Source organism: Danio rerio, chromosome 25 (genome assembly GCF_052040795.2).
Source record: "Danio rerio strain M-AB ecotype USA chromosome 25, GRCz13ab, whole genome shotgun sequence".
NCBI lineage: Eukaryota > Metazoa > Chordata > Actinopteri > Cypriniformes > Danionidae > Danio > Danio rerio.
Window position 1 is genome coordinate 8,892,501 of NC_141045.1, and position 23,004 is coordinate 8,915,504.

At 38.1% G+C, this 23,004-nt stretch overlaps 3 protein-coding genes and 1 long non-coding RNA gene across 10 annotated transcripts in view; 1 reads left to right on the plus strand and 3 right to left on the minus strand.

Moving 5' to 3' along the window:
• ambra1b (autophagy and beclin 1 regulator 1b) overlaps positions 1–4,602 on the minus strand; it is a 29,003-nt gene extending 24,401 nt beyond the window's left edge. For 3 of the 4 annotated variants that reach the window (XR_015525784.1, XR_015525783.1, XR_015525782.1), the window contains exons 1-7: positions 4,330–4,602; positions 3,312–3,528; positions 1,791–1,849; positions 1,504–1,687; positions 1,098–1,270; positions 597–663; positions 1–485 (exon numbers count right to left, since the gene is read on the minus strand). The exon at positions 1–485 is cut by the window's left edge and continues 978 nt beyond it. Coding sequence is in view for 1 of the 4 variants with exons in the window: in NM_001302220.1 (NP_001289149.1) it covers positions 1–485; positions 597–663; positions 1,098–1,270; positions 1,504–1,687; positions 1,791–1,849; positions 3,312–3,443 (1,100 nt within the window). In the remaining 3 variants the exon portion in view is untranslated. 4 annotated transcript variants of the gene reach the window in all.
• A 313-nt stretch (positions 4,603–4,915) lies between these two features.
• On the minus strand, positions 4,916–11,447 carry glcea (glucuronic acid epimerase a). Of its 2 annotated transcripts, none has more exons than XM_087310607.1 (4): positions 11,301–11,447; positions 10,431–10,986; positions 6,543–6,782; positions 4,916–6,461 (listed from the first exon to the last, which is right to left on the minus strand). In XM_087310607.1, exons 2-4 carry the CDS (start codon positions 10,921–10,923, stop codon positions 5,437–5,439), a joined length of 1,758 nt encoding a protein of 585 aa, XP_087166733.1. In that variant the 5' UTR covers positions 10,924–10,986; positions 11,301–11,447; the 3' UTR covers positions 4,916–5,436.
• Positions 11,448–11,499: 52 nt separating this feature from the next.
• On the plus strand, positions 11,500–12,657 carry LOC147830789 (uncharacterized). Its single transcript, XR_015526200.1, has 2 exons — positions 11,500–11,903; positions 12,457–12,657. It is a non-coding gene; the product is annotated as an uncharacterized LOC147830789 (long non-coding RNA).
• Positions 12,658–13,388: 731 nt separating this feature from the next.
• nox5 (NADPH oxidase, EF-hand calcium binding domain 5) overlaps positions 13,389–23,004 on the minus strand; it is a 175,010-nt gene continuing 165,394 nt past the window's right edge. For all 3 annotated transcript variants that reach the window (XM_087311787.1, XM_087311788.1, XM_087311786.1), the window contains 10 exons: positions 22,264–22,446; positions 22,034–22,166; positions 20,065–20,201; positions 18,871–19,041; positions 18,738–18,782; positions 16,703–16,827; positions 16,507–16,591; positions 14,277–14,376; positions 14,031–14,197; positions 13,389–13,596 (listed from right to left, as the gene is read on the minus strand). In XM_087311787.1, coding sequence (XP_087167913.1) covers positions 13,465–13,596; positions 14,031–14,197; positions 14,277–14,376; positions 16,507–16,591; positions 16,703–16,827; positions 18,738–18,782; positions 18,871–19,041; positions 20,065–20,201; positions 22,034–22,166; positions 22,264–22,446 — 1,278 coding nt within the window. In that variant the 3' untranslated portion in view covers positions 13,389–13,464. The remainder of the gene's footprint in view (positions 13,597–14,030; positions 14,198–14,276; positions 14,377–16,506; positions 16,592–16,702; positions 16,828–18,737; positions 18,783–18,870; positions 19,042–20,064; positions 20,202–22,033; positions 22,167–22,263; positions 22,447–23,004) is intronic.

Here is a 23,004-nt window from a genome sequence, read left to right on the forward strand (position 1 = left end):
AGACCCCGGTGTGCTGAGTTCCCTGCAGTCCCGCTAAACACACTGCTAAAAGCAGAGGGTCGGTCCGAGGTCCGAGTCTGACTAGGAGCGGGCGAGAAGGCAGAGGGACCCGACTGAGTTTGTGTTTGTGTCGAATCTGAAGGCTGGAGGCTTGTCGGATTCTGTGTGAATAAATTCCGTGAGGCAGCACAGCGACTGCACAGGCAGCCCAGACCCAAATGCTGCGTGCAGCCCTGTAAGGCAGGGCGGTCAGCCGGTTCTGTTCGCACAGGGTACTGGAACCGTGGTATGCTGGGAGGCTCCCGGGGCTCTGGTGCAGGGCGGGACTGATCATTAGCCTGTGCCCCTGAAGAGCGAGAGGACAAGATGTGGAGAAAATTGTGCAGGATTGGTGTGCGACGTACAGGCGGGGAGCGTAAAAGAGAACGTTGCCGAAACAAAGCCATCTCCATACTATCCATGGGGACCTCAGAGTCATCTTCATTCTACAAAAACACAGCAAAACATTAGTAATATAAATGTTAATCACTTTTAAAAAAGGGGAAAATAAAAAGGTATTTGCAGCTATTGTGACAGTGAAATGGATCGCTTCTTACCTGCTGGTTTGATGGGTTCACAATAGCAGTCAATAAATTATGACCAAGAGGATCAAATCTCACCAACCTGATGAAAAAAGATTTCTTATTTAGTACATAAAGTCTGCAACACATTTTACTTTTGCAATATGGCATTTTCATGTAAAACAGAACATGCACACTATAATGGAAATACCACATATAAATTAAAGGAATAGTTCACCTAAAAATAAAAACTGTGTCATCATTTCCATTTGAAGAAAGCTGGAAACCTGTATCCCTTGACTTCAGTAGTATTTGTTACTCCTACTATGGAAGTCAACAGTTACAAGTTTTCAGCTTTCTTCAAAAAATCTACAGATAAAAGACACTCATATAGCTTTAGAACAATTTGAGGGTCAGTATATGTATTTTTTTGGTGATCTATCCCTTTAAAAATCTCTTATGTACTCAATAAAAGAAGAGGAAATGGGGTCAGATTTTAATCCATATTGATGCGTATAAACACTACTTGTTCCCCACCGGACACGCTCGGTCTCACTGGCCGTCTTGACTACAGCAAAAGGCTCTGGTCGGCTCCAGTCCCAGAAGTGAAGCTCATTATTAGTGGCGATGAGGAGAAGCTGAGCCGTTGGGTGAAACGCTAGAGAAGCGATGGCAACATTACTCTCCGTGAACCAGCTCTCACTACCACCCTGAGAATGTGGGAAAAATAATGACAGCATTTAATTAAACTCCAATGCCTGGGTGTCTTAATACCTGGTATACACGATTTGGAGTGTGATTAGATCAGATAACTGCACTGAGCTGCTACTAAACGAAAAGAAAATCAAACACAAAGTAACACGGAAGATAAGAGTGTTTGCAAAAGGGGAACGTCCACACATCTTAGGAACTACTACTACGTTAAAAAAACACTGATGCTCACATGCAAGTCCCAAATGCGAACTTCTCCATCAAGGCACCCAGAGGCAACCAGGCCAGGGATGGTGGGGTGAAAGGTCACACACCAAGGTGTGCGTCGATGGCCCACTAAAGAGTGCAGGCACTTTCCTGTTTTCACATCTGTGATGTAGATGTTATGGTTGACGTGTGTTGAGGCCACAAGATTCCTTTGAAGAAAATGTAAATTCCATGTTAGTAGAAGTAATTGTGCATCCAGTGTTTTCTAGTTTAAGATGTTTTCTTTTTTTTTTAAATGAAATTGATTGTTACCTATCTGGACTGAAGGCCAACAGGAAGGTTGATCGTGGATTATCTGGCAACTCTACTTTCTGTAGAAATAATTGAGACACGTAAATATCTATATATTTTATTTACTCGCATGACCATTTTGGAAATTAAAAGCAGTTCTCAATAAATGTGCCACTAATTTTAATTATGTTACAAATATAATTATATTTAAATAATAGCAATCAAGAAATAATGTTTATTTTGCATATTGCTATGAGTGTATTAATTACTGAACTAAAACCACATCAATAATTGTAAAATCGAAATACGCCATATGCTAAACATAATGGGTTCTATTTTAACGATCCAGGCGCAAAGACTAAAGTCCATGACGCAAAAGCATTAAGGGCGTGTCCGAACCCACTTTTGCTTTAAAGACGAAAAATACGGTCTGCACCCGGCGCATGATCTAACTGGGTTGTGCTTATTCTCTTAAAGAGTTATGGGCATGTTTTGAGCATGACGTGCACTAAACCAATCAGAGTATCATCTCCCAATCCCATTAAGAGTCAGTTGTATGCGCCATTTGCTATTTACATGGTGAACTTTGTAAGTGGAAAAACTGAATGCTTCACTAGCAAGAACAGTTAAATAAACCATCTGCAGGTCGAGGATAAAGAACGAGCCTCCTCCATTCAGCCTCTTTGCTTTCGCTTTACCTTTACTCTTTACTTTAGTTCTTTACTTTCGTGGATAAGGAAATAGTGTTGTACTCACTCCACTGAAGACATCCTTTATTCTAAATATTAAATTTTGTTTGTTAAGCACAACGATTTGTTTTAAACAAATAGGTTCCCCAAAATAGCAACGTGCCAACAATGCGCCTTAACACACCACCTTTATAGACCAGAACACCCATGGGTCCACAAAGTGCCGCAAACGGATTTGCTATTTAAACAAAGTGGCACAAAATGTGAAAATTAGGTTTGCGCTGGTCTGAAAATAGCAACAAATCACACCAAACACGTTTTGCGCCTTATTGCGCCAGGTGTGTTATAGGACCCAATATTTAAAATGTAGGACTTTACTTTTATGTTGTTATTTATTACGTTTCAATAACTCAAAAAGAACATTGATATTATCGTGGTTACAAAATTGTTTTGTGTACACCACAATACCTTGTTAAATTTGAAAGTCTTTTTTTTTCATGTATGATATTTAATTTCTCACGTATAATATTGTTTTTATGTATAATATTTCATGTATGATATGTAGGCTGGAATTGGGAATAAGTTCAACTATGTACAATTAATACAATGAAAGCCAAACACTCATTAAATACAAAAATATACATAAAATGAACCATTATTAATTATTTTGTAAGTAAAATTTGAAAAAGTAAGCCTTTGCTTCTCCCAAGAAAAAAAAAACAGACTATATGAAGGAAAACTTTAACAATTATATGCTGCAAAAGCACATTTAGCAAGAAATTGGTCTATAAAGGCATGTCTGCTGTGTGCAGGCTAGAGAGAACCATTACAGAGATTAAAACTGATACCCTACCTGGCTCTGCCATTTCATCCAGCGTGTTCGGTCTTCCACCAGCTGCTGCAGGAGCCTCTGAGAGCCCAGCATACGAGCTCCTCGCTCTCGCCCCGACAGGATCAGCACAGAGTTTCTGTTCTGCACAGCCATTTTTCCTCTTTAGTGCTCCACGGCCCGGCCGGCCTCCCTCACACGCGGACCGGACACTAACTCAGCAGCACGCCGGCCATGCAAACTGGAAAACAGCCACAAAAACTGAGCTTAAATCAACAAACACTCCTCTACAGTCCAACAAAACACTGTCACAGCATTCAATGCTGAAATACCAGTGCTATTTCATTCCCTGTCTGCATTACTAAACCTATTTCAGATATATATAACTTAAATGACAGTTTATTTCATAATAATAAGACTTATTATGTGACAAAACCTCTCATTTTAAAGCTTTAATAGTATATGTAATAACTATGTCCTGTGGCTGCAGCTGTTCAGGAGATACAATGATGGCTACAACAGGCCCTCAATCAATCCATAAAACAGCCTTTTGACAACAGACCTGAACAGGAAAGGCCCTCTGGGTGTTTTGCTATGATATTACACTAGAATGTACCTCTGACTTGGTTACATTATATTAAAAACACAGGGCAGGAAGCTCTCGTGGTGTTGTGGACAATTAAAGCCCTATCAGATGTGCTGAACCATGTAAACAAACAAGCCATTTAAAATCCACGCCGTGTCAGTGAAATCTTCGATCGCATTTGATCACCAACGAAGCCAAACACTAAAATATCCACACAATCAGAGTCAATAATGGTATTAATTGTGTTTTCTGGTCGAGTAACTAACAATTATTCACTGCCGTGCCCGCCCAAATATGGAAACTGAACTGAAAGCTACTGTGTTAGCCACCGTTTACTCACTTTAAAAATAGATTTAATTAAACGTATGACATTCCTAACAGTGCCATAATCATAACACACAATCTGAGTTTGTTGAAAAACAGATTACACCGCGAAATCATTGATATTTTACATACCTGTTTTGTTGTGTTTGTCAGTGAAATGTCATCGAAGGCGCTTGTTAGCCGCTTAGCCTGTTAGCCGAGCTGGATCGTTATTACCCGACCTGGACTGACAACCGACCGATCCGAAGCGCCGAGCTCATTACATTCACGTCATTTAGGAGATTATCAATCAAACCGTTTGGATTATCGGGACATTGAGAAAATGTATTGTGCTGGCTATAGGTGAAATTATGCTAGCTAACTGGTTTGTGGGTAGCTCGGCGTAGGCAGGCATACTAATCGAGTGCAGGGTGAATAGAGCTACTTTAGGTCTGTTAATCGAATGCTGAATGGATTTCACCTCAAGCTAATAACAGGTGGAGTGTGTTAATATTTTATAACTTTCTGGCCATAGGGGTTAATATATATATATATATATATATATATATATATATATATATATATATATATATATATATATATATATATATATATATATATATATATATATATATATATATAAAAGTTTTGTTACTAAATATTTTTCGACTTCACTATTACTATATGTGCCTCCCAGCCCACTTTTGCTGATAGCAACAACGATTCCACAGAGAAATACTTTGGTTTAAAAATACCACATTTATTTAAGCTTCAAATAATTACATTCTGAGAAATAAATGTGCAACTGTGTCGATAGAATTGTGCTTTAAAATACAAACAATTCTAAAACATTTCTAATACGAAGCACTCATTTGTACCATTATGCAATAATAGTGACATTTTTACAGCATAAACAATTCATAGATAACACACAATCATCAGTGTGACTACTAATATGTACTTATTGAATGACTCAAGATCGACAGTCATGTTATTATTGAGCAAATCTGTTGTGCTTCCTTTAAAAGTCTGTAAATAAGTGTGCATTGCTTCTTGCATTCAAACATTACATGATCGTTTAGAAATAAAGCACAGCGAATCACATTCTTGAAGTCTGTACAACAACTCAAGCATGACATTCATAAAGCAATCAAGTTGGATACAATATGCACCCTTTCCTTAGAAAAGTAAATGTCAGTTTACTAATTCTCAACAGTACGGTAGTTCTAAATGTCATATTAAATCGCCATCTCAGCAAGTCTAGTTGTGCTTAGCCCGACCTCCTTTCAGGTAAGTCTTCCAGCGTTTCACATAGTCCCTAAAAATGGGGGCGCCGTCGATTGAGGCGAGCAGCTGTAACTGGTTGATGTGCGTGGTGTGATAGTCCCACCGTGCTAAATTTGGGGCAACACCCAAGGTAAAGTGTCTCAGGTCATAAACTGTTCCAGAGCCTGTATCGAACAATGGCAACATGGCCTTGAGCGACTCCAGTCCTTGACTGAACAGTATTCCTGCTTCTCGTCCAAGTTTGTTGCCTGCAGTCTCCGCCACATCATACAGACCAATCAAAGAGTAGATAAAGCCATTAAGGACAAATGAACTTGGGGTTGTGGGGTATTCCTCATACCAGTCAAACTTATTCATGAATGTTGCCTTGACACCATGTTGTTCTGGAGTCCTCTTGAAGGGGGATGTTGCTCGAATTGCGGCCCCAAGGTACGAGGGGTTGTGCGTCACTAGGTACGCCCTTACCAGTGTTGACATGGCTTGGCCTTGGGCCATAGCAGAGTACCACCCGGGCTCCAAACTCTTAAACCCCTCTCCTAACTTACGGGTCACCTTGATCGGCCATCCTCCATGTTCATCCTGGTTATGAAGAAGCCAATCGCTGGCAGCAAAGAAGGCAGCCATGTGTGCAGTGGAAGACACAGTGATATTGCTGATGAACCCAGAACCTTTAAGAACCAGCTGGACCACACGGCGAGGCATGATTTTGGTTGCTTTAACCACTTTGGTGTTGGACAAACCAACTCCTTTACGCAAGTCTGTCATTAAATCACGACTGACGGTGCTCCAGGTGGCTCGCGGGCCAATACCGTAAATGACTTCTTTGTCTTTAAAGGAAAGAAGAAGTGGACTTGTGATGTAATGTATGATATAAGGAGGTCCTTTTTCTGTGGTCTCCAGAACAACAGAAACGCTACCATTGGAGATGAACTTCACATCGAAGGTCAGGACGAAATCTTTCGCATTGTCCAAGACTAAAGAGACACCTTCAGAGTTCTCTATGGACAGAATATCATCAAAGTTAATTAACAGCAAAACAGTGTAATCAAACTTCTAAGATTTTCAAATAAAGTTCATACCTGCTGTGACAAAATGGTGCACAAACCCAGAGCGTCCTTGATCTTGGATCTTGGAGAGCGTGCAGCCCTTAGGGACATCCCACGGACTTGAGCCACCCTCTTTTTCCTCTAACATGCCATAGATCTTTATGTCAGGAGGTTTCTCTGTGAGGTTCTTGCTGTAGTGGCTCAGCCCATACTGAGCTATCTGGATGGGGTAGAAGTACCCCTGAGGACCCCACTGGGTAGAGATCGGAACCCCTGCGTATGATAAAACACAAAAGGTTGATGCCAGAAATGGGATCACTCAGTATGAATCTATTGAAGCCAAAGGTAGCCAATCCTTCTCCTGGAGAGCCATCCTCCCCTGCAGACTTACGTTTTAACTTTGCGTAATCACACCTACCTGTAAATTTCAGCTTAACCCAAAACACTTATTATTGTAGTTGTAGTGTGTTTGGTTGGGACTGAAACTGAACTCTGCAGGAAACCAGTTCTTTAAAGCTTTATTCTACTTTGTTTTATAATGCTGATGCCTTACTAATTTCTCTTCACTTCATAAACATATATAGAACAAAACAGAGAAAGTTTTGGTAATAACCAAGGGAGGATTTGCTTACAACAATAGAGAACGTGAATCCACATCAAGGAGTTGCGTTCCGCCATGTTTTCGGACACACTCAGGAATGCAAAATGTAAACTAATTCAAATCGGCATCAAAAAAAACCCCAGTTTCATAGTAATTCTTTTTGACAAACACTCACTGTAGCTATTTTTAGAAACACTTTGTGTGTCTGGGAAGCTGAAAATATGTATTCCATTATATTCTGTCTCAAGCACTAAAGTGGACGATGAGCGCAGATGCAGAGAGAGCAGATCAAATAAATGAACCATCTTCTCCGTAAGTGACAGAATAATAACAAGCTGCCACAAGAAAACATCTATTTAAGATTGTCTTCTTTGTTTGTAGTGTGAGCGCTTACAGTTTATTGAAAATCAGTCTACATACAATACAACAAACCTATAGAAATTAATGGGAATCAGCCTGGATTAGAATGATTGCACTGTAATCACACATTGCCATTCTCTATTCTAACTTCTAGCTAGAATGTCATCAATTGGTCAGAAACATACACTTAAACACAAAACGACAGCCAAGCGGCGCTTCAGGATTCCATGCTTATTTTTTTAGATCAGATTTTTTAGATTTCAAAGTCAGCAATGGACACATATGCTGCCTTTACAACTTGACCAGATAAAGGTTCCCTTCTGAGACAAGAAGTGAAGCAGAATTTTGTTTCAGACATGCCTTGATGCCTTCCCTCATTGTAATGCTAGTTTCTGATTCATTAATTAAGAGTCCAATACTTGTAGTACTCTTCCAATAGAATGAATTGTAAGATGACCTGATTTATTTAGTATTTTCTTTTGTATGCTGTTGGAGAAAATGTATACAATTACACAATTAACACATTATTACAATAAATGAACCTAGGGCTGTGCAACATGACAATATATATTTGTAGTGAGTGGGGTAAGGCCGAGAGCCGTGGGAACAAAGTAAGGCCAGTTGCGCAAATGATAACTAACAGCCGCACCGGTCGAGTCCCACAGAGGAGTTCTGGATAATAAAAGAAGAGACAGCAGTCGAGACTCAGCAGGCATAAGAAGTTAACATGACGTCAGATTGACATTGTACCCCAACATCTTGGGACGTTGGATTTTTGGTGGAAATTAAAATCGGGTTGACGTCAGAACGTCAGACTTTGCATTTTGGTTACTTTCCAACGCAACCTAAAAACAACTAAATATCAACGTCTAGTGATGTTAAAACTTAACATTGTGTGGACTTTGACGACCACTTTGATGTCTATCCGACGTTGGATTTTGGTTGCCATATCTGACGAGTAAATGTCAGGATTTGACGTCAATATAACATTGGTTTAAGAGGTTGGCTCGACGTAGGATTTTGGGGACTTTCCAACGCAACCTAAAATCAACAAAATATCAATGTCATTTCACATTGTTTTTGGACATCTGTAATAAAGTTTATGGCCGTTTGGCCGCCAGGAAGAAGGAGGCGGAGAACCGACTAAGTTTTAAAATATTTATTAATAACAGGGAGACTGCTGTCAAACTGAAAACAAAAGTAAAACAATATGTCCGGGCCCGGTCCTCTCTCAGCCTCCTCTGCCATCATTCCTCTTCTTATAGTCCAGAGCTCCTTCCGTGGGATTCGAGGCCTGTGCGCGCCACATGTGTATCCAGTTACGTGGCGGCCTCATTCTGTTCCCACGGCTCTCGGCCCAGCCCCCTCGCCACAACGTCAAAATGACACTGTCCTTAGACGCTGTCAACCTAAATCTAAATTAATATTATTATCATATGATGTGTCTGCTGGGAGACGAGAGAGGACCAGGCCTGGACACTTTATGCTTTGCTTTTGGTTTCAGTTTGGCGGTAATCTCGGTGAGGAGCTGCAGTCTGTTTGTTTTACTTACTTTCAGGGCCATTTTATATCGAAATTGATATTTACCCACACCATGTTGGTGTTTCGTAACATCTAGTTTTTTATGAGGTGGGTTGTTAGCCCAACGCTCAACCCCCAACCTGGAGGACCAGGACATACACAAATACACAATGGACAATTTAGGACTGTGGGGGAAACCTACACCAACACCTGTTTGTTTTGTTTTTCATTAATAATTTATTTAAAAGTTCATAGGTTCTCCACCTCCTTCTTCCAATGACTAAATGGCCATCTAACTTAATTACAATATTGTTTGGACAAAATAAAATAATAAAAAAATAAAATAAATAATAATCAATGATTTCACACTGAGCTTTATTTCATATTGCGATGTTCCAAATACATTGGCTGTGTCTGAAACCCCCTACTACTACTCAGTAGGTACTGCATTTGAATTTAAACCTACTACTCGGCTATCAGAAAAGTAAGTTCTATACTGTATGAATGTGAGAAGTATGAATGGAATTCAGACGTAGTACATCTGCCCTTTTGTCATCATCACATGACCTACCCTCGTGAGTTGCGTCGCTTCACTCCCATTCATGAATTCTCTTATGGGGCATCATGGGATAGCGCAGCATGTAAGGGATGCGCACTTCAGAATCTCGCCGGAAGTAGTAGGTTAACCGGGTACTTCTCACATACTGATTTTTGAATTCGATGAATTTGGACATACATCTTGGCTCGCATACTGATTTTAGCATACTATATAGTATGGAAGTATGCGGTTTCGGACGCAGCCATTGTTTCTGGTAATAATTTTTCATAATATATATGAGTGCAGTATTGCATGCCATTATGGGGATGCTGACAGAAATACTAGCAGAAAATACAATGTTTACATTTTTCATTTTATCTAGTGATATTTTATGTTGGACCTGTGATTATTCATTTTAGAAATGTGTATAATATTTAATTCATATGTATTTTATGTTTTTAAATTTGTGTATATGTGTTGAAATTTAAATGTCTTTTACATGTATGTCTATCTTCAATGTATTCATGCATTAATTTTCTTTCGGCTTAGTCACTTTATTCATCAGGGGTTGCCACAGCGGAATGAACCACCAAGTATTCCACCATATGTTTTACACAGCGGATGCCCTTCCAGCTGCAACCCAGTACTGGGAAACACCCATACATACTCACATTCACACAGAAATGCTAACTGACCCAGCAGGGACTTAAACCAGTAACATTCTTGCTGTGAAGCAACAGTGCTAACCACTGAGTCACTGTCTCGCCCATGTTCATTGTATATAAACTTTTAATTGATTAAATTAACACATATCAGTATCAGTATATGACTTATATTGTGATATGAGACTTTTGCTCTACCACAGGGACAGGGATGGCTTCACCAAATTTCAGTAATCTACCTTCCACACCACTGATGCATTTCACCCGATCCCGCACTTCCACATTGTAGCCCTCAAACGACATGAAGACCCCATCCGGGTGGTAGGGCTCCCTCTGGGCATACACCCGGGAGTAACTATGGGAGAACTCGAACCGTTCCATCCCATCATACTGGACCAGTCGCCCATAGACGTCAAAGTACTTTTCCACCCAGCTGAAGGGCAGATACACCTCGCCCCCCTCCCGACGGCCTTTTATGAGAACATCTTCATTAATGAGGCAGTCGATCTGCTCGTAAGCAACCTCTCTGGACCCAGGAGGTGCCTCAGGGGCCTGTCCTTCGTTCTCCTCTTCTTTCTCCGGGGTGGGGGCTGCAAACTCCAGAGGTCTGACAGGCGAGGGCAGGTCTTTGTCACTGGAGCATTTGTTCCACAGCAGTATAGTGATGAGGGCAAACACAGCACAGATGACTATCAGAGTCTTGTGATTGATTCGAGCCACCAGACAGCGCATTGTCAGATCCCAGCCATGAGGAACACCTCAGCAAACCCTGTCCGAGCAATTCAGGTGCAGAATCTGCAGATAAAGGTAAATATGGGGGCACCATTTTAAAGTATGACCAAAAAAATGGACAAATCGTGAAGCCTGATCATTTAAATGTGCAAATATCATACATTAATGTGGTGTTACATGATAAAAAGATTCAACATGTAGTCAAATTATGAATGAGAAACTATCCTCAGCAGCCCTAATCCTTGTCAGCACATACACACAGACGAATGATTATAAAATCTAATCGCATCAGTCTGAACTGAAGCTCATGTGATTTTGAATGCTACCCAGGGCGTTGAATAACAGGAAGAGAGTAAATACAGAACAAAATCACATACATGCTCACCTGAAACCGGCGCAGCGTCCGTGTGAGCGTCTATAACGCATACTATTGATGAAGACAAAGACAAATAAATGCAGAGATTCCTCTCGCTGCAAATCTGCAATATAGTAACCGCTGTGTGCTGCGCTGGCCAATAGGAGGTGACGAAACTCCGTGGTAGCCAATCTTATGCCAGATAGGTGTGATATAACTGCTGAATATTATAACTGATAAACAGACGAGGACTCCCGTTTTGTGGCAAGCTTATCAACAAATAAATACGTTTTATAATTTCGTAAATTGTGTATTTAAAACATTTGATAGTTTTTGTTTGTTGAGATTACTGACTGCTTTTGATATTATTATAACCTAAATATTTATAGAATTCTGCGGTTAATTTAAAATATGACACGTTCATAGGTTTAACCTCCTGATTTGAATATTAACGGAAATTTGAATGATGATGGCGATTTTAATGAGTTCATAATATAAGGCGCTGCTTTGTGTTGTGTTCCCGCATATGACCGCGAGATGTCTCCATAAACCAAGAAAACGCGTGTCTGGCTTTATAACTGTTTATTAGTGAGGAAATATGATATTTGAAAACACAGTGTTACAGGTAAGTGACATATATTATTACATTCAAACAGAGAAACAGTATTTCATGTTTATAAACTGTACATATAGGACTGTTCATGCTTTAAAAATACACACATAACATTACAGAAGTAGTAACGTTACAGGTTCAAACACAACAGTTAACCAAACTACTTCTAAATGTGTGTTTGTGTGGAAGTATTATGTTTTGGTATTTGTATTTACATTATAAACAGCTTAAGCAAGCCTAGGCTGGTTGGCTGGCTTTAGCTGGTCGACCATCCTGGTTTTAGAGGTGTTTTTGCTATTTCCAGGCAGATTTCCAGCCTGGTCTTAGCTGAGAAGGCTGGAAAATGACCAGCTAAAATCAGATTGACCAGTCTGGTTTAACCAGACCAGCCAAGACCAGTCTTGAAATGACTGGAAACCAGCCTGGAAATGGCCACAGCCCCTCTAAAAACAGGCTGGTCGACCAGCTAAAACAAGCCAACCATTCTAGGCTGGTTTAAGCTGGATTTTTCAGCAGGGATATGAGGTAACTAATTTTTCCCATTTATTTGTATATTCTTCGTTAGGGTGGCTCAGTGGTTAGCACTGTCGCCTCACAGCAAGAAGTTCGCGGGTTCGAGCCTTGGCTGGATCAGTTGGCAGTTCTGTGTGAAGTTTGCATGTTCTCCCCATGTTGGCTTTGGTTTCCTCTGGCTGCTTCGGTTTCCTCTACAGCCCAAAGACATGCGCTATGGGCGAATTAAATAAACTAAATTGGCCGTGGTGTATGTGTGTGTGAGTGTGTAAGGATGTTCCCCTGTACTCAGTTTGCAGCTGGAAGGGCGTCCTCTGTCTAAAACATATGCTGGAATAGTTGGTGGTTCATTCCGCTGTGACGACCCCTGATGAATAAAGGGACTAAGCCAAAGGAAAATGAACGAATGAATATTTAGATTTTTAACTAGACCCAAATGTAATCTTTTTTTTTTTGAGAAATAATAATCAATTATTTAAATAAAATAATGACTTTTTACATATTTTATGTAATTCTATATTTTAATACCACTTAATATATAATGATTCAAACATTTTATTTCATGTTCAATTTTTCATTCAATGTAATAATTTCATTTTATATACAAAGTCTTATATACAATGCTCAGCATAATTGAGCACACCCCATTTTGTAAATGAATTTGAATGAAATGGGTGTTTCCCAGTACTGGGTTACAGCTGGAAGGGCATCCACTGTGTAAAACATATGCTGGATAAGTTGGCGGTTCATTCTGCTGTGGCGACCCCTGATAAATAAAGGGACTAAGCTGAAGGAAAATAAATAAATATTCTACTATAAATTACTTCATGCTATTATGTACAATGCAATTTTACAAGATGCATAATATGCAGAATGGCCATTTCTAAAACAACATCAAATACAAATAATGAGAGAAAATAGGACATATGACAATGTGAATTATACAAAACATACAGCTGACAAAAAAATAATATCAGCAAAAGCAGATTGTCAGGTTATTTTATTAGTATTTAGGAAACATTAGATAAATTAAGACCTAAAACACCTAAAGTGTAGGAAATTAAAAGTTTTCTTTGTAAAAGTGGAACCCGAAACGCTCACACTGAGCCTTGATGACTTTGGCCAGAGCTGGAGAACCACAGTAAAACACGTGAACCTTTCCCTTCTTCTCCTCGGACACTTTCTGGAAAACCTGAAATGCATCAAGAATTAAATCATCAAATAAATATATATTTTTTCTATTGTTACGTAAAAAGTATGCCATTTTTTCCTGCTGTTCGAATGCATTCCAACGAATAAGTGTTTAAACTATGAAAGTAATTCAGTGTAATGTTTGAAACAGTTTATTTTATGTTTACACCAGTATTTAGCATCTTAAAGGGACATTTCACAAAAAACACACACAAAAGAAGATACTTTAAAAAATGCTGAACTTGAATGATTAATGAATGTTGACTTCCATAGAATATATTTTTTTCTTCTATGAATGTCAATGACCACTGTTTAAACTTATTCATTGTGAATAAATGGTGAATAAGTTAAATTTTTGGGTGGACTGAACCTTTAATAGCAAGAAGACCTGCATAGACTAAAATAAAACAGCCAAACAAAACACAGTTTTTTTACCTTTGCCCAATCTGGTCTTCCTGGCTGAGTACGTGTGCGAAGCCCAGTGATTGAATCTCTCTTCTCTTTCTTGGCCAGCAGATCCAGAGCCATCTGCAGACCTATGGCCTTCATATCATTCTTACTGAGGGCTGATGTCATGTACATGTGCATTTCCAAAAACCGACCTGAAAACATAAAAACAAGCATGTCTGCTGCCTATTCAGTGCCAAACACCTCTCTTTATTTGATTTGGTTGTGCTTTACCCTCTGGCTCTTCATCTGCCTGGTCCATCTCCAGTTTGGTCAAAAGACTCACAAACCATTCGAAGGACTTCTGATCACGGTTGATCCAAATAAAGTCCACCTGCAGCAGTGCAAAAACTGTCACTTGCAAGATCGACCAATAGCAAACCACAACCATCTAACCATCCAATCAACTTCCAAAGGAGAAAATCAAGTTTTGCCCTACATTTTTATGAGAAGCCGTTTCAATGTTATTCACCCTGATGAATACAATATATAATCGCAACTTTGTATTGTCATTTCGTTCAAGCCAGTTAGCTTTGCAGCTGTTTGTATGGTATTGTAACAATTACATTAAAAAAAAAAATTTTACATTTTATTTTGAGCTCTCTACAGTTTGTCACCCAATCAAAGGATCTCTTTCTAGAATTGGAATGTACCATGTACTAAACAACGGCAATTTTAACATAAAGAGACTCATAATGATGCAATTTTTAATAACTCTTTACAATTATAGCTTGTCGGACTGTACGGAAATGATCACCATGTATGATCTCAATCGTCATAATGTCTGACTGCAGAACAATCAAGACAAATTCTGGGCAAAAGAATTTGTGTTGTTTTTATTCCACTATACTGACTGCGATCGCTAAATTTGTTTGATTAGATTTAAAAATACATTTTAAAACAAAGATTACATGAGCTGGATTTACTAGTCAGATGTGCTAGTAGCATACTAAGGACATCTGCTGGTTACAAATTGTAAATGCTGAATGAAAAACAAAAAATAAACCAATTTGTATCATTTAAATATATATTTAATAACGATAAATATATTTATCGTTCTTGGTGTGAAGGAACCTTTAGATGGCTAAATAGACATTTAAATCGCACAGTGTTAGCGAGCTTTATATAGTGCAAACAAATCCAATATAGGCTCATTGTGAAAACGTAGCCCTATTTACATTTCTGGAGATCGCGAATTACTCAATCCGGGCTCATTGTGAAAACGTAGCCCCGCGGACGTTTCTGCAGACCACGAAATATGTCCTGGGAGGTACGACCCGGCCGCCCTCCTCTTCCTCCTCCTCCTTCCCTAAACCCAAGCGATGGTTTGCAAAAGCCATCCAGAAAAAAAAAGCAAAAGCCCTTGTCTTTGATTTTGACCACATTTTCGGATCTCGCTGCATTCTCGCCCTTATTTTTTGGATTCCGTCTTTCATCTTACCTGCTTTCTGGAACCGCTCCTCCCCGGACTCGATCCCGGTCGTCTCCGTGGCCGGCTTCTCCTCCTCTGGGCCTCCTCTTCGTGCTCGCCGGCTGACGGCTCGCCTCCATGTGAAGGGCTTTCCCGCTGCAACCAATTTGTCCGTTTAGCTCGCAGCATTACGTCGGCGGAGCGGCGTCACACCGCCCCGTAGCGTTCGCTCAAAAAAACTAAACGCGGCCATACGTAGCTTCGGCCATGTAAATCTCGGTCTCCAGAAACGTCCGCGGGGCTATGTTTCCAGAATGAGCTTCGGTTGGAATTACTGTATGTAGACTGAAGTACGTATGGCTGCCTTTTGTCTTTAAAACGAACGCTACGGGGTGGTATGACGCCGTTCTTTTTCACGCTTACCAGCTGACGCCTTCGTATGGACGGCTTTCCCACTGTTACCAGTTTGTCCAGTTAGCTCGTCATGTACAACGGCGAACTTAAGGCGCAGAGAGGAGTTGTCCACTACAATGGGATTTGAGTCCGATAAAGAACGGTTCCAGAAAGCAGGTAAGACAAAAACAGAAGCCAAAATATTAAATAATGAAGTAAATAACAATAAGTCTGAAACGTGGTTAAAATCAGGCGAAGGCTTTTCTTTTTCTGGATTGCTTTTCAAAACTTTCATTTGAGATTAGGGAAGGAGGAGAGTGGGTCAGTCAATCAGTCAGTCAGTCAACAGCCTCTGGTGGATTTACATGAGAACAGCAGAGTACGAATGGCAATCGCAAGAGAAATTTAAGAATTCAAAAACCTCTGGTGGAGTTGCAAAAACAAAAACTGCAAAAAAAAAACTTACCTCTTAGGATGTATTTGGTGCTCGCCAGAAACGTATATAAAGGTACATTTTCAGAATGAGCCTGGGTTGAATAAAACTAGCAGCTTCATAGTGATATACAAACTAACATGAATGGAATGCAAATAAGAAAGCTTATACCAACATAGCAATATTGCTCTGATCAAAAAGAGAACTTCACTGTAAATCCCATTTACCTTCCTCAGCTTCATTTCATTGTCCTTGATGGTTTCACACCAGGAGTAGCTGCAGTTGGGGCAGTTCTGCTTTCTCATACGATAGCTGGAAAATGAGACCATGACATTTTCTTTAGGTTATAAAAGGTTATATGCGGTATTATTATTAATTATTATTTATCTTTAAAGAACTGTCAAAGGAGTTTGTGTGTCTCACCGGCACATGATGCTCTGCAAAATGGATGCAAACGGAGTGATACCGATTCCAGCGCCGATAAGTATTGCATGCTCAGATGCAAAGATCTGTCGGGTTGGAGTGCCAAAAGGTCCATCCACATAACACTAACATAAAAATAAAAGGGAAAGCCAGATGTGTACAGTTCATTAAAGCAACAATCATCAATTAATTAGATGACATTTTCTGAGTAAAGTGAGGAGGTATTCTAGAAATGGAGACATTAAAGTGGTCTTATTCTCAGTCAGGACGTTTACATGGACACAAATACTCAGATTTTAATATGATGAAGACAATACTCTGATCAAGAGTCGACCATGTAAACAGATTTTTGATTACTTTAATTTCTAAAGTCACAGTAACCTCAAATTGAATTAAGATGTGCAGTATTACTATGTAAGACTTTTTGCTTAATATTCAGACAGAATAGTCCATAGTCACAGCTGCTTGACTCTGTATTCTACCTAAATAATGTAGTAATGAGCAGAATCTGACCAAAAGTCATGGGCTACTTTAACAGATTCTCAAAGACAACCTATTTTTGGATATAAAATGGCAAGATTTGTCAAATAGAGACAAGTTGCGTTCTCTTTTATTGTTTAACGTCCTTGCACAAGCATATACATCTATTAAAATACACACTAATTTTACTTTAATTGTAGACTATATGTAAATACAAAGATCTATTTTGCAAGAAAGGTGTCTTTTGAACACTTAGGGTCTTATTATAAACCCGGCGCAAGGCGCGACGCAATTGTTGTTTGCTAGTTTCAGCTCGGGGCAAGAGTTGTTTTGACGTTTTGCAGCACTCTGTTTAAATAGCAAATGCATTTGCGCTCATATATGCACCCATAGGCGTTCTGGTCTAAAAAAGGAGGCGTGTTAAGGCGCATTGCTGGCGCATTGTTATTTTGAGGAACTAAAATGGTCTGCACAATAGACCAGATCAAAGCAGGTTTAAAGTCCAGCACAGAGCACGTTAGTTGTGCGCCTCGCTTAAACATTGCTTAATACAGACAGGATGTAGAGCAATTCGCAAATATCTTTACATATGAAAAATAATTAAAGGATTAAAATATTACAAACGAAATATTATTTTCTAGTCTACATAAGTATAAAACCACCGCCTCCATGCCTTCTTCATTTTAGGGAGCTTTTTCTGTTTATTCATGACAATTTGCTTTGGTATAATTTTATTATTAGTAGTAGTATTATTTATTATAAGCATATTTATATTTGTTTTATTGAAAACAAGCTTAGATTTGCCCACCTGTCAGGTTTAAGACCATATGGGGCACAGCATGTGTATTTGGAAATAACTCCGACACAATGCACTCAAATGGAGCGAGTGACGTCACTGTGATGGGTAGGGTTAGGTGAGCCCATTAAAAAGCATTGGATTTTGTTTCTATTGAAGTGTTCAGTTTTACCACGTACAAAGTCTGTCATGTAAATAGCAAATGCGCTATGGCGCGACGCAACTGACTCTTAAAGGGAATGGGAGATGAGACTGATTTATTCTCAAAACAAACTTATAACTCATTAAAAGAATAAGCTCAACCCTGTTAGACCATGTGCCACGGCGCAATAGCAAAAGTTGATTCTAACACACCCTAAATGCTTTAGCGTCCTGCGCTTTGCACTTTGCGCCTGGAACGTCAAAGTAGAGCCCTTATGGTGTGTATAAGTAGTTTACATCTGCCATGATTTCAGATTGCTAATTTTGTATTTTCGTGCATATTCTGCTGGTATGGTCATGCATTCACAATAGCATGAACCATTATAGGGGTGGTTAAATCTATATTTATATTACATATTATTGTTGTTCTTAATATTACTATTTAAGATACAGACCAATGCAAATTATTGTCCACTAAATCCCCCACACATCTTGTTTTGATGTCCTCCGGGAGGATCAAGTGTTAGTATTTAGAGAAGTCAACCCCCCTATAATTCACACCCTGATTGTACTTTTTGTTTTAATAACATTTCTTTAATACTTTAACATATTACCTACCTTAATGTTACAATATCTGTGGTTTTCGCTTAATTTTGCCGTCAGCTGGAAGACAAAGAAAATGATTCTGCTTATTGTGTATTATGCGTGTATACAGGATCTACACATTACTATGTTCAGACAGAAAACTGACTTCTCTGGTGGCCAGAGATGCATCTCCCAGTTCGGCCTGGGCTGCTGGGTCACAGACGGGGTTCTGGGAGTTTCTTCGGGTCCCGTTTGTGCGGTACATGGTCAGTTCAACAGCATCATCTTTATTAGATGCCACAGATCCACGGCAGCTTGCAGACCGGAACATTTCTTCCTGCATGGAGAAATGTAAATGTAACATTTTGGTTCACATTTATTTAAAGATTGGTTAAAAAATAGCTAACTAAAATCATAAAAGTAAAAGTGCTTTTGTTATTTAAAAATGAAACGAATGTTAATATAAACGTCATATTTAATGCCAAAATAATTTCAGATTTTACATTTATTTAAATTATACATATTAAACCCATGGTTACTCAATCACAATAAAATAACACAGTTATTAATACATAATAATAACAACAATTATTATTTTTATTTATTTAGTTTATTATATCAATATTTTTTTTATAAATTATTATAATTAAAAAAAATTATTAATTGAGTTTTTTTGCATTTTAAATTAATTTAATATTTATTTTTTTATTTGTAGTAACATTAACTAAGATGAGCTTGTAAGTTAATGTTTATTTTTTGATTCATTCATTTTCTTCGGCTTAGTCCCTTTATCCATCAGGGATCGCCACAGCGGATTGAACCGCCAACTTAGCCAGCATATGTTTTACACAGCGGATGCCATTCCAGCTGCAACCCATTAGTGGCAAACATCCATACACACGCATACGGACAATTTAGCTTATTCACCTATAGCACATGTCTTTGGACTGTGGGGGAAACCGGAGCACCCGGAGGAAACCCACACCAACACAGGGAGAACATGCAAACTCCACACAAAAATGCCAACTGACCCAGCCGGGATTCGAACCAGTGACCTTCTTGCTGTGAGGCGACAGTGCTAACCACTGAGCCACTGTGTTGCCCTAATGTCTATTTAATACATTCCTTGGGAAATACTTCTTGGGAAATTAAAAACAGAAAACATTCAACATTCGTTCCAAAAAAACACTGGAGAGAAGCCCATAGAGAGAATTAAAGGAATCAATAAGTCTCTGCAATGTCAATGATGCGATTACAAAACGAGCCCACTTATAATGAAGCGCATCAATAAACCCCGGCAGAACCGAACCTGGCTGACTGTGTGTTTAGTTTGATGTGGATGCTGGAGGAAAGCCAGGACCTGCGCTCTGCTTTGGTGCCGTCTGCTCCTCAGGCTGGCTGTTAGCCTCTTGTTGGTCTGAGTGTCCGGTTGTCTGAAATACTCGTACAGGCGGTTTGTCCACTGACCCATTGAACGAATGTGCAGCCACAACGTTTCTGTTTGTTTAAGGGAAAGACATTCAGTTTGTTTGTTTAAAATGCTGTTTTTTTTTCAATGTTTTGTAATGTAAAGTAATGCAAAATGAAATTGCTTATTGTCTGTTTTGTGCATTTATTTGTTTTATTTTGTAAGAAAAAAATACCAATTTTGTTAAAAAACGTACAATTAAGTCAGATAACAGATTTTAGATTTGGACAGTGTTATGTTTAACGAACCAATCTTATTTTGTTTAACATTTGTTGTCAGTCATGTTTTCCTCAGTAAAATACTAATTAGTTTGAAAAAAAAAAACATTTGAAACATTTGCTTCTGCCTACATTTTTGTTTTGTATAATATTTTGTTAGACAAGTGAAAAAACAAGTCTCACAGTCATTAAAAACATTAAATATTTGCTTTTCTGCATCTTTTCATGTTGTTGTTGTTGTTATAAAATGTGTTTTGGAAAGAAAAATAGATTCTCTAAACTTGTTTAAGATTGTCTTTTTTGTTAGCAAAAATATTTTGTCAAGTCAAAGTAGAATCTTTTAAATCAAGTCTTAAAACTAACTTTTATCATGCACAAATATTGAAACATTTGCATTTATAGTTAGTTTTTTCAAGACAGATCTGATATTTTACTGCTTATTTGTGTACTTTTACCTTTAGACTGTCTAAAAAACGTTTTGCTTTGTTGTAAATATTTAGCTTTGTGTAGATTTTTTTGTTTTGTCTGAAAAAAAAAAGTGCTTTAAGTAAAAAGACAGACTAGTTAAAAAAGTCTCTTATCCATTATTAACAAACTGTATAGTTTTAAACATTTGTTTTTGTGTGTAAATGTACAGTCGAGATCAAAATAATTCATATTGTTTTATTCTAAAGTTTTTGTTCTAATGTCAATATAAGCTGAGAAATATTTTTTTGCCACAATGATGCCTTTTGTCTTATAATCTTTTAGGAGAAGTCTCTGTCATTTCGGGTAAAAAAAAAAAGTCAGAATTTGCAAAGTAACAAAGTTAAAAGTAAAAATCTTAAAAGTTGAAGAATTAACAAAGTTGTTAAAAGTAAATATTTTTTGCAGTGTGTCTTTATATTGCTCCATACTCAAACAAAAACAAGGCAACATATTAAAATAGTGTTACCAAGGCCAATATAACTTCATATTTATTTCCATTAGCAGTATAAAAAAGTTGACAACATAAAATTGTGAGGCAATATTCTGCACAGCTTCTCTTTTAGTTGACTCAACGTTTACTCAAGTACTGCACTTAACATGGTTTAAAGGGGACCTATTATGCAATTATTACTTTTAAAAGGGGGTTAAACACAATTACGTAGCAGCAGTCTGTGAATTTAACCACCTTCTAATGGTAAAAATGAATTAACTCTATTTTTTATAATGACACTTGATAAAAAAAACAGTCTGCAGAAACACTTAGATTGACATTCTCGCTTTGTCATCAGAGGAAAAGCCACGCCCATTAGTTACCATCTCTCCCTCATTAGCATAGAATGTTAGTCTTATTTTTGAATCTGCCGTTATGCTGACACACAGGCATTTGTAGCCCCGCCCACTTTTGAAAGAACACAATCTAGTTTAAATTTAAAGCGACAGTCACCAAAACAGCACAATTAGGATCAATGTCTAAAAGGGGTCAATTTCAAAGTTATGCAACATTATTCGTGGGGTATTTTGAGCTGGAAATTTACATACACATTTTAGGGACATCACAGACTTGTTTTAAACTTTAAACTAAAATGGGGCATAATAGGTCTCCTTTAAGTTGAGTCAACTAAAAAAGCTCTGCAACAAGTTGCTTACAATTTTAGTCAACTTTTAGTGTGCTTTACCTTGCTGCTCAGGCGCGCTGCTGATGGTAAACGGATGCCATTCATATTTGGCGATAGTGGGGATGTTTATATACACATAGTCCCCAGGTTTGAACTGAAAGAACGGAGGCCTCTTGATTACCAAATGCGTCACCTTTAAAACACACGTGAAAGCCAGTCAAGGTGAAGCTCATGAATGTTCCAGCAAACAAAATACACCGAAAATATGTACATTGGCTGGAACGGTATACCTTTGAGGGCAATAAGTTGACTTCAACTATGTACAGGCCACCCATACGGGACACTGCTATTCCAACAAGCTTCTCAATGAGGAAAGCCACTCCTGGAACCACAAACCATTTCCAAAAGTTTGCACAGTGGACAACCAGCAGAGCCCAAACCCAGATGTAGGACAGATGAGACCAGTAGAAGACCTGCACAGAAAACCGTTTTGAATTAATCTTCAAACAGTATTTTCCAGGTTTATATCCTTGAGATAGAGTAGTTTACTTCATATATATTCTTTGGCTTACTTGTAAATATTTAGGCTTTTTTTGCATCTTTTTAAAAATGTACTATTATTTTAACTTATTGGATAAAATAATATGTTTCTTCAAATATTTTGTGTATTTTAACCATTTTGTGAAGCACTTTGGTGAACAATCGTATTGTTTTAATGTGCTTTAAGAATAAATCTGGACTTGGTTTAATACCTTGAATTTATTTTTATTTATTTATTTATTATGTATTTATCTTAAATTTGAATTTTTGTTACAGTTTTTTTTTTGTTTGGTCATTTTGTTGTTTTTAATTGTTCTCTTATATTTTTTAGATATGCTCTATAGTTCTCTTTGTTTTCTATTATATTTAATTTCTTTCATTTTTGGTTTTGCTTCGTGTTTTAAGTTTTAAATGTTTTTATTAATTATATTTTTTATATATGTCGATATAGTTGTGATGAGTTGTGTATTATTTAAATATTATTTCAGCAC